The sequence below is a fragment of the Podarcis bocagei genome (assembly GCF_964188305.1).
Source record: "Podarcis bocagei genome assembly, chromosome: W".
In the NCBI taxonomy this organism is placed as follows: domain Eukaryota; kingdom Metazoa; phylum Chordata; class Lepidosauria; order Squamata; family Lacertidae; genus Podarcis; species Podarcis bocagei.
The window spans coordinates 890,276-902,014 of NC_138131.1; the positions used below are offsets into that span (position 1 = coordinate 890,276).

General features: G+C 47.2%; 1 protein-coding gene across 1 annotated transcript; it reads left to right on the forward strand.

Annotated features, from left to right (window-relative positions):
- Nucleotides 1-838: 838 nt before the first annotated feature.
- On the forward strand, nucleotides 839-2,109 carry LOC308578181 (uncharacterized protein; the record flags this gene model as incomplete). The annotated part of the gene is made up of 5 exons (XM_081178436.1): nucleotides 839-931; nucleotides 1,072-1,155; nucleotides 1,469-1,573; nucleotides 1,962-2,036; nucleotides 2,086-2,109. 5 exons carry the CDS (start codon nucleotides 839-841, stop codon nucleotides 2,107-2,109), a joined length of 381 nt encoding a protein of 126 aa, XP_081034562.1.
- Nucleotides 2,110-11,739: the final 9,630 nt, after the last annotated feature.

Below are 11,739 nucleotides of genomic sequence, written 5' to 3' on the forward strand. Positions count from 1 at the left end.
AGATGGCCGTCAAGGCAATTGCGGTGAGTGAGAGGTTGCATGAGGTATCCAGGGGTGAGGGGGGCAGGAGAGCTGGGGATGGGATTGGGGGGATGCTGGGCAGAAGGAAGGCCTGGCGGGGTCTGGCCAAGAGAAGGGTTGTGCAGGCATTTGGCATTACATTGCCAATTCCTGCACTGAGTTTGGGGTTGGAGGAATCCATCTGATGTCCATAGGGAACTGACGTTTTCCCCCTCCGCCCTCTGTTCTCTATCAGGATCTCATGGGACGGATTGCGTGCTTTACGCAGCCTGAATTGGCCCTTGCTATGGCACTGGAAGCCCTGTACCATCTGAGGTATACCGGGCTTTTTGAGCTTGGCGAGGAGCTGGCGGGGGGGGGGGAGGGGAGCAGAATGTGGAAAGGTGTTACCAAACCTTGCCACTGCAGTGAATTCGATTGGAAGATTTGCTTACAATTTCTTGGGTTTCTTGCGTTCAAAAAGCTTTATTCATGCAGCAACTATTTACAGGATGAGTGGAGATGTGAGAGAGAAAATAGAAGCTATATTGTCTAGAGATGACTGCGAAATGGCTCAGCTTTTAGGGGTGGGATTAACTAAGACCTAGAGGCTTGCAACCAAGTGCCAGGTAGACTGCCGCATAAACAGTGCCCTCGTGTGTTTATTTTAATTTTACCTTTATTCATTTTTACCCTGTAAAATCTATACGCTGCTTGATTGTCAAAAGTGGTTTAAGCTAACACATGCATTCAGTTCAAGAGAATGAAATGTATTTGATGCTTCCCCCCCCCATATGAGACCGAGTCTAAAAAGGTTTCCCTCCTTCTCTCCAGCCTCATGAAGCCCAAATTACCACTGAAGCTCCACAGCCTGATTGCGCATGCAGCCTTTGCGGCGGTCATTGAGGTCAAAACTGAGCCCGACAAGCAGGTAAGTTGTTAGCCTTGAAATTTGACTTCTCTAGTTGTTGTTTCTTCTTCACACGCTTTAAGCACTGCTCCCATTGCTCAACATCTGATCTCTCTTTTTCCTGCTTGGCGCATCCTCTCCCTCATTGCCATTGCCTGCAGGAGTTAGAGGAACGTTATACTCTGATGCTGGGAGGCCTCCTCTGGGAGGCCCCAAGCACTAAGACCCTGAACTTGCTGATGAATGTAAGTATCTTGATGGCCTCAGTGGCTGTTTGACCTAGAAAGCTTTCATGGAGAAGCCGCCACCTAGCAGTGCACCTCTTGGGCCCTTCCCCTCTTGTAAGGCAAGCTGGCCACATGGACCAGCCAACAAAGGCCCATTTGCCCAGACAGCCAAAGGAGGGCCTTGGATGCAGAGCTACAATTTGGGGCTGGAGGACATTGCCATTTTAGAACAGAAACGGATCTCTCTCTGAGAGTGTAAAGGGCTTCACAGTGGTCTGCCTCTTTCCCCCAGACCAGCCTCCTGATTCTGAGGTCCCCTTTCCTCCCACAGGAACTGAGAGGTTACACAACAAGTGCGATTGCAGCGGAGAGGCAACTGGCAGCCAGTGGCATTAGCTGGCTGATGTCCTATGCAAGAAGGCTCAGTTGCTTGAAGGTAAGTCTCTCACCTTTGGCACCTTCACAGCCCCAAGAGGCTCCCAGAGTGGCTTCTGAAAGGATTCCCACAGGAGGAATCACAGTCTGGTATCAGGCGCACAACACAATGCTGGACAAGGCTGGGATGCCGGACAAGGCTGGAGACATTTCCTGCCCTCTTCCTTGATCTTACACTTCCACCTCTGCCTAGTAGGCTGCAGGACCCATTGAGGTCACCTGGGGCAAGGGATTGGGGCCAGGCAATAGAACTCACTCATCCCATGATGGAAGCAAGTCTTCCCTGGCTTGGGTCTGCTTCCATGTTCTCTTGCACCCATTATTTGGGGGGGAGGGTTTAGGATCAAATCAGTCATCTGATCCAGTACGGTCTTGTCTTTTCTCTACAGCATGCTCTCGTCCCTCTGGAGCTGGCTCACTTCTGCCCCAAAGAAGGTAACACCCACAGCCTGGGGACATGGGACGCACTTTCCAGAGCCCACTCAGTAGCTGCAGCATCCTTGCTTGATGCAGACCTCCTGGGTCATGTGGCTGTGAAATCCTGCCGCAGCACAAACATGGCCAAACTGCAGGCTTGGAAGGAGTCGTTGCCACCAAAGACAGGATCCATAAAGCCTCCTTGTAAATAGGGTGGAATGGGGGCCAGGTCAATTTGGTGAATCAGTAAATGTGGCAGAAATTCATCTCTCTTCTCCTCCATTCTCTTCCAGATGACATAAGACTTGATGTCAGTTTCGATTATGGGGATAAGGCACAAGTTTCAAGGCTCAGCGATGATGGAGTGGCAAGTTTTGCTTGCTGTTTCATTGTGTGTTGTTGCTAATTGTGATCATTGCTGTTGTTTTAGAATTCTTGCCTATGAAATATTACTTTTTTATTGCTTTTAAATTGTTGCTTTTTAAGCTGTCGTTGTAAAGGAAAGTGTTGTGCTAATATTGATTGTATTCTGAATTGCTTCAAGAAGCCTCATAGCAATGAATAATATTAAGAGTAATAATTACTTTACCTGACTTAATTATAAAAAAGCATTGACATGCATATTTTAAATTAGCGGTTAAGGTCTTAAACTACACATTTTAGTAGTTTCACATCTGTATTCTTTACTGTGTTCTAGCTTATAGATTTTGATTTTAACCTACATATATATGAGAGCCAGTGTGGTGTAGTGGTTAAAAGCGGTAGTCTCGTAATCTGGGGAACCAGGTTTGCGTCTCTGCTCCTCCACATGCAGCTGCTGGGTGACCTTGGGCCAGTCACACTTCTCTGAAGTCTCTCAGCCCCACTCACCTCACAGAATGTTTGTTGGGGGGGGGGAGGAGAATGTTAGCCGCTTTGAGACTCCTTAGGGTAGTGATAAAGCGGGATATCAAATCCAAACTCCTCTTCTTCTTCTACATGTTCTCTATCTCTGTATAAGTCCATATTCTGGTTTGTGGCTGTAATAAATTGATTCGTTCATTCAATAAAGCTTCAGTGGTTTTGAAATTCAGTAAATTGTCTCTGCCTCCATTTTTTGGTATTGAGGGAAACGCTCTATAAAATAATCAGAAAACATCAGGGTTGTAGTCAACATCAGTCCTTTCCACAGCAGACCTATTTAAATTGATGGGCACAAATTACATGGCTGTGTTGATTTTCACGCATCTCTTCTGAGTAAAACTCAGTTGACTACTGTAGGGATAATTGCGGAGTGGGCAGTGGGGTCCGGAGGGAGCACACTCCCCACCAGCAGGCAGCCACAGTCTGCCTGCACGCATGACCCTGGGGTGCGTAGCATACTCCCCCTCACAGACAAAGTCATGGCTGTCTGGAACATCGTTCCCTCTGTCTGACCTTTTGCGGTCTCAGCAGTCTGCGGTGTCCTGTCTGTAACCTTTGTCCCTGAGACCTTTTGTCTCCTTCGTCATACACTGTGCAAGGGGAAAATGACGTGGTGGAAACAGGTACCAAAATAACTTTGTACCACCCCACGATCTCGGGACCAAAGGTGAGTAAAGGTCACAGCCCAAAATGTATCTGCCTAGCTTGCATATTTGTCTCAATAAAAGGAGGCTCCACAGGACTGGTCAACAGCTCGCTTCAGCCCACCTGTGAGCAGCTCACATGATGATCAACTCCTGTCTTGTGCCTTCACTTCAGACTACTCCTCACAGGATATCATGGAATTGTAGAGTTGGAAGGGACCACAAGAGTCATCTAGTCCACCCCCTGCAATGCAGGAATATTTTGCCCAACGTGGGGCTCCAACCCACGACCCTGAGATGCAGAGTCTCACACTCTACTGACTGAGCTATGGGCAGATATCTTGTTTGAGAAATGTGTCCCTTGGAAACATTTTGGTTTTATCCTCTCTGCAGGAGTTGCTATGCCTGATCATTCCATCTAGTTCTGTCGAAAGAGAGGTGGGGGTTGTTTTCTGATTTCTTAATTGTGAATATTTTGGGGGGGAGGGGAGGCATAGGTGGAAAGGAGATACTCAGATGGACCAGAGTGAAATGGGGGCTTCGGGATGGCTTGGGGAAGTCTAAAAGTGTCACATCCAAACCAAAACTCTTGGTTGTTGGATGCCCCTGCCTTCTGTCATCATTTGAGCTTTCCTCTGCTTCCCTTTCAAGCTGCTGTCTGGAAGGAGGCCAAAGCCCACTTAAACATAAGAATGATTATAAGAAAGCATTCATTCAACAGCCAGAGTTGAATGAAGACGATGTGCTAGGAGGAGAATGAGCTAATTAAACCATTCTGCAACACACACACACACACACTGCAATCCGAACCCCAGTGCTGTTATGAGGACAATGGTCACAACCACACATTTCAAGAAGCATTGCACTAAGAGTCACAGATTCACCCAACACATCCTGGGAACCTCTGTTTGCTACAGATCTAACATCTCTCAGCACCCTTGGCAAACTACAGTTCCCAGGATTCTTGAGGGAAAGCCTGGACTCTTTCAAGTGGTGTAAGAGCTTTAAATGTGTGGTGTGGAATTCCTCCAAAAGAATCGGGGAACTGTGCAACCCTCTCTCTCTCTCAGGCTACGGTCCTGCCCCAGGCTCAAGAGGAGGAGGAGGGCTCTTTATTAGATTAGGTTTGTATCCTGCCTTTCTATTTTCATGCTCAAGGCAGCTAAACCGTCAGAACTACAGAAATCAATTATAATAATCAATACAATAAGAATAGCAATAAGAGTTATTTACCAAATCTAAATAATCTGATAGAAAATTGAGGGAGGGGTGATCTCTCCATCAGCTGCAGTCTATGGACACAACATTTCAATGATTATTATTATTGTTATTATTATTAATTTCCTTTCTATACCACTTTATATTTTCAAGAAAAAATTCAAAGCAGTTTACAGCATATTAAAACATAAATAAAACAATCTGAAGAATGTCAAATATAGAGTATACAGTTAAAGCAACATAGTTAACCAAAAACTGAAATATTAAAGATTTCAAAATAAAACATTACAAAGGAAGTCAACTACAGAATACATAATTAACAGAAAGTTAACAAAAAAACTTAAGCATCACCCCCCAAAAAAACCAACATTGCTAAGTAAAGTCAAATATAAAATGCACATTTAAAACAGCAGAATTCCCAAGAGAATAAAATATGTCATATGCATGACACGGCTGTTTAGCAGGCACAAAAAGATGGGGCAAAAGAATCCAATAGTTTGGGTTTCTTGTCAGGCCGAGCGATGTCCCTCTGGTCTCACCAGGAGCCTCTTTAGTAGAGCTGGTGTCTGGGCCCTGCCCCCCAGGCCAGGTGGAAAGGGCCTTGCAGGAAGCGGCCTTCACAACTCACAACCGGCCAAGGCCATCATGATGACACACAGTTCAATAGGGGAAGGTTTCTGGCAGGTGGGCATCTAAAGCCTACCAGACTGTCCACGCAGACCTTGTTGGTCCACTTGCAACCTCTCTAGGTGGAGCAAAGTACTTCATGGTATTGATTGATGCTTTTTCCAGGTACATTCATGTGTTCATGCTCAAGCAGAAATCAGAAGCGTTTCCGAGGTTCAAGGAATTCTGTGGTTACAAAATGTCCATGGAAAGCAACTGCAAAACCACTGGTTGGCTTTGTGGGAATGTTCTGGGGTGCAGGAGAGGATATATTGTGAGATTATATCCTAGTCCAACTTGTGCTAACAAGTTCCCAAAATATCAGCAGAGTTTATAACATTCCCCCTTTTAAGTTCGCAACGGTAACGTCTGCACAGGTTCGCTAGAACCTCTATAATAATTACTCTGGTAATTTCCCCCTTTTGATCCCTCTTAAAATACAAGACACGACACAGTCTTTATAAAAGTATAAAAGAGTTTACTCACGTTCTGTTCACAATATGATCATAGAATAGAATCATAGAATCATAGAGTTGGAAGAGACCACAAGGGCCATCGAGTCCAACCCCCTGCCAAGCAGGAAACACCATCAGAGCACTCCTGACATATGGTTGTCAAGCCTCTGCTTAAAGACCTCCAAAGAAGGAGACTCCACCACACTCCTTGGCAGCAAATTCCACTGTCAAACAGCTCTTACTGTCAGGAAGTTCTTCCTCATGTTTAGGTGGAATCTTCTTTCTTGTAGTTTGGATCCATTGCTCCGTGTCCGCTTCTCTGGAGCAGCAGAAAACAACCTTTCTCCCTCCTCTATGTGACATCCTTTTATATATTTGAACATGGCTATCATGTCACCCCTTAACCTCCTCTTCTCCAGGCTAAACATGCCCAGCTCCCTTAGCCGTTCCTCATAAGGCATCGTTTCCAGACCTTTGACCATTTTGGTTGCCCTCCTCTGGACACGTTCCAGACAGGCTTAAAAAGGTAAAATACATTTAGAATCTATCTTATAGGAAGATAGTCCTATTGTCCTCTCTTGGCTGAGAGCCAAGAGGGCATCCTGCTTCTTCGAAAGATGAAGATGAGAGAGGCAAGAGGCAAGAGAGAGAGATGACTGCCTGTCCTGTGCTTTTATCATTTACCTGCACAGGTGAGGCCACACCCACCTCTGGTCACATGCGGAGGAAGTCCGTCCCCAGGAAGTTTACCTGCTTGCTGGACAGACATCCCTCCCCATGTTCTAACATGTACACTCTAGGAATGTTGTCATTGACTGCTCCTGTGTTTACATCCCAACAGGCTTTCACTGAGTTCTGTGGACACAGTAAAAAAAAGCTGCCATCTGGTTTCTCTGTGGATGTTCGGATTGTGGAACACAGATTTGCTCTCCACCGTAACCATGTCTCTCCGCATACCACTTTATTTCCCCCCAGGTAGGTGGCTACTATTCACTTGTAGGAAGATGTGCTTATTTAGATTACAACATTGCAGTGGGAGCAAAAGCCACCTTTCTTCTCTCAAGAGGGTTAGTCGAGTTTCTGTTGTTACGGAAAAATCCAGGTGGGAGGCTGCTCAGAGCCCGTGGGTCCCTGCGGAACAAAGAAGGAGTCCAGCCACCAACCGGAGCAAATAGCGGAGACCAAAGTTTATCGCGCAACAGGTTCAGAGAGGAATTGAACCCCGAGAACGGGGTGACAAGGACTTTTAAAAGTTCCTATCTTATACCAGCAGACAGTTCGCTAAACATCACCACTCCATCAAAAAAGGGGAGGGTTATACATGATTAACATAGGAGGAATGTGTTGGGGTAACATGCAAATACAGGATATGTCTTGGGAAATCTGCTCCACTTCTCAGTGGGGAGGAGTTGCGGTGGACCACGTGGCCACCCACTCCCCACCAGGGGCGGGGGACTCTGTCCCCCGTTGTCTATGGGATCCTGGCCACGTCAGAGCCCGGCCAGCCAACCCCCAGAGAACTTCCTCTTTGGCTCGCTTCCTCAATCACCCGCCCTCCCTCCCTATTTTGCAGGTTAGGCAATGGCCTTGCTATGGACTTTGGTTGGTCGCCTTGGTTGTCCGAGGGGCCTGGTAGGAATTTTACAACTTGGCAAATTGGCACTGGCCACTTGGTTTTCGCCTACCTCGTAGCAATCGTCACAACTTTGTTAGGGTTGCGGTTAGGAATTGTTTGACCTTGTGTGGGGTAGGTGAGGTGTGGCCATCACCTGCCCCTCCATGATTAAGGGTATTCCGTTAAAGGAATCCGGGGTGTTGATCTAGTCTGAAGCCCAGCTGGGGGGCTAAGGCCTTGACACGACCCCGATGGGAGCACCAGGGGGAGCTTGAGTTGGTTCGCATCGACAGGGCTACAGCAAACTAAATATGACATAATAGGCATCACTGAAACCTGGTGGGATAAGTCCCACGATTGGAATGTAATAATGGGGGGATACAATCTATTTCAGAGAAACAGACCAGACAGGAAAGGAGGAGGAGTGGTGTTATATGTCAGGGATGTGTATACCTGTGAAGAGATCCAAGATTTAGAACCTCAAAGCCAAAGTGAGAGCATTTGGGTCAAAATTAAGGGAGAGAAGAATAACAGAGATCTCATTGTGGGAGTTTACTATAGATCCCCAAGCCAAACGGAGGACATAGATGATGCCTTCCTGGAACAGATGGCCAAGCATGCAAAAGGAAGGGAGATAGTAGTAATGGGGGACTTCAATTACCTGGATATTTGTTGGATGTCAAACTCAGCCAAGAGCATAAGGTCAAACAGATTCCTCACTGGCCTTGCAGACAACTTCATTGTCCAGAAAGTGGGGGAAGCAACAAGAGGAACATCCATTTTAGATCTGGTCCTAACCAATGTTGATGACCTGGTTAGTGGGGTAGAAGTGGAAGGATCATTAGGTGCGAGTGATCATGCTCTTCTGAAGTTTACTATACAGCAGAAAGGAGCAGCCAAGCATACTAGGACTCAATTTCTTGACTTTAAGAAAGCCGACTTCATAAAACTTAGGGAAGTGCTGGGTGAGATCCCATGGACAGTAATACTAAAAGGAAAGGGAGTTCATGATGGCTGGGAGTTTGTTAAGAGGGAGATAATAAAAGCACAACGTCAGGCAATACCAATGAGACGGAAACATGGAAGGTGCTTAAAGAAGCCAGGGTGGCTATCTAAAGAACTTTTAACTGAGTTAAGATTAAAAAAGGATGTGTACAAAAAATGGAAAAGGGGGGAAACCACCAAAGAGGAATTCAAACAAATAGCCAGCACATGTAGACACAAAGTCAGAAAAGCTAAAGCACAGAATGAACTCAGGCTTGCTAGAGAAGTTAAAAGCAACAAAAAAGGCTTTTATGGGTATGTTCGTAACAAAAGGAAGAACAAAGAAACAGTGGGGTCACTCAGAGGAGAAGACGGTGAAATGCAAACAGGGGACACAGAAAGGGCTGAACTCCTCAATGCCTTCTTTGCCTCAGTCTTCTCCTCCGAAAAAGAAAACAATGCCCGACCTGAAGAATTTGGAGCAAATGATTCAGCAAAGGAAACATAGCCCAGAATAACTAAGGAGATAGTACAAGAATACTTGGCTAGTTTAGATGTATTCAAGTCTCCAGGGCCAGATGAACTGCATCCAAGAGTATTAAAAGAACTGGCAGATGTGATCTCAGAACCACTGGCAGTCATCTTTGAGAATTCCTGGAGAACAGGCGAAGTCCCGGCAGACTGGAGGAGGGCAAATGTTTTCAAAAAGGGGAAAAGAGAGGACCCAAATAATTACCGCCCAGTCAGTCTGACATCAATACCAGGGAAGATTCTGGAGCAGATCATTAAGCAAACAGTCTGTGAGCACCTAGAAAGGAATGCTGTGATTACCAATAGTCAGCATGGATTTCTGAAAAATAAGTCATGTCAGACTAACCTGATCTTGTTTTTTGACAGAATTACAAGCCTGGTAGGTGAAGGGAACGCAGTGGATGTAGCCTACCTTGATTTCAGCAAGGCATTTGACAAGGTGCCCCATGAGATTCTTGTAAAGAAGCTGGTAAAATGCGGTCTTGACTCTGCTATAATAATAATAATAATAATAATAATAATAATAATAATAATAATAATAATAATAATAATAATAATAATAATTTATTATTTATACCCCGCCCATCTGGCTGGGCCTCCCCAGCCACTCTGGGCGGCTTCCATAAAAACCAAAAATACAATAAAATATCACACGTTAAAAACTTCCCTGAACAGGGCTGCCTTAAGATGTCTCCTGAATGTCAATTAGTTGTTTATCGCTTTGACATCTGCTGGAAGGGCGTTCCACAGGGCGGGCGCCACTACCGAGAAGGCCCTCTGCCTGGTTCCCTGTAGCTTTGCTTCTCGCAATGAGGGAACCGCCAGAAGGCCCTCGGTGCTGGACCTCAGCGTCCAGGCAGAATGATGGGGGTGGAGACGCTCCTTCAGGTATACTGGACCGAGGCCGTTTAGGGCTTTAAAGGTCAGCACCAACACTTTGAATTGTGCTCGGAAACGTACTGGGAGCCAATGCAGGTCTTTCAAGACCGGTGTTATATGGTCTCGGCGGCCGCTCCCAGTCACCAGTCTAGCTGCCGCGTTCTGGATTAGTTGTAGTTTCTGAGTCACCTTCAAAGGTAGCCCCACGTAGAGTGCATTGCAGTAGTCCAAGCGGGAGATAACCAGAGCATGCACCACTCTGGCGAGACAGTCCGCAGGCAGATAGGGTCTCAGCCTACGTACCAGATGGAGCTGGTAAACAGCTGCCCTAGACACAGATTTGACCTGTGCCTCCATGGACAGCTGTGAGTCCAAAATGACTCCCAGGCTGCGCACCTGGTCCTTCAGGGGCATTGTTACCCCATTCAGGACCAGGGAATCCTCCACACCTGCCCGCCTCCTGTCCCCCAAAAACAGTACTTCTGTCTTGTCAGGATTCAACCTCAATCTGTTAGCCGCCATCCATCCTCCAACCGCCTCCAGACACTCACACAGGACCTTCACTGCCTTCACTGGTTCTAATTTAAAAGAGAGGTAGAGCTGGGTATCATCCGCATACTGATGAACACCAAGCCCAAAGCTCCTGATGATCTCTCCCAGCGGCCGCATGTAGATGTTGAAAAGCATGGGGGAGAGGACAGAACCCTGAGGCACCCCACAAGTGAGAGCCCAGGGGTCTGAACACTCATCCCCCACAACCACTTTCTGAACACGGCCCAGGAGGAAGGAGCGGAACCACTGTATAACAGTGCCCCCAGCTCCCAGCCCCTCAAGACGGTCCAGAAGGATGCTATGGTCGATGGTATCAAATGCCGCTGAGAGATCCAGCAGAACTAGGAAACAGCTCTCACCTTTGTCCCTAGCCCGCCGGAGATCATCAACCAGTGCGACCAAGGCAGTTTCAGTCCCATGATGAGGCCTGAATCCCGACTGGAAGGGATCCAAATGGTCCGCTTCTTCCAGGCGTGCCTGGAGTTGTTCGGCAACCGCTCGCTGAATCACCTTGCCCAGGAATGGAAGATTTGAGACTGGGCGATAGTTGGCCATCGTGGCCGCATCTAAAGATGGTTTTTTAAGAAGCGGTTTAATAACCGCCTCTTTCAGCGGGTCTGGGAAGGCTCCCTCACGGAGGTAAGCATTCACCACCCCACGAAGCCCATTGCCCAGTCCTTCCCGGCTAGCTTTTATAAGCCAGGATGGGCAAGGATCCAGGAAACAGGTGGTTGGTTTCACTCGTCCAAGCAGCCTGTCCACATCCTCGGAGGTAACCGATTGGAATTGATCCCACTCAACTTGACTAGACAGAACTCTAGCACTCTCCCGCCCCGGCCCTGCTCCCACGGTGGAGTCTACTTCTTCCCGAATCTGAGCGATTTTATCTGCAAAAAACTTTGCAAAATCATTACAGGAGAACATGTGGCCCGTACTGGGCCCCAATGTTGCAGGTGGTTCCGCTAAATTGTGAACCACCTGAAAAAGTCTCCTGCTGCTGTTTTCTGCAGATGCAATAGAGGCGGTGAAGAAATTCTTCTTCGCCGTCGCTATCGCCACTTGGTAGGCTCGACGTTGAGCTCTAACCTGTGTCCGGTCAGATTCTGAATGAGTTATCTGCCACCGGCGCTCTAGCCGTCTCAGCGATTGTTTCATTGCCCTCAGATCCGTGGAAAACCACGGGGCTGTCCGGGCTCCATGCAATCGGAGAGGGCGCTTCGGAGCCAAACAGTCAATAGCCCTGGTTAACTCCACATCCCAGCGGGCCACCAGGGAATCAGCTGAAAGGCCATCAACATGGGAT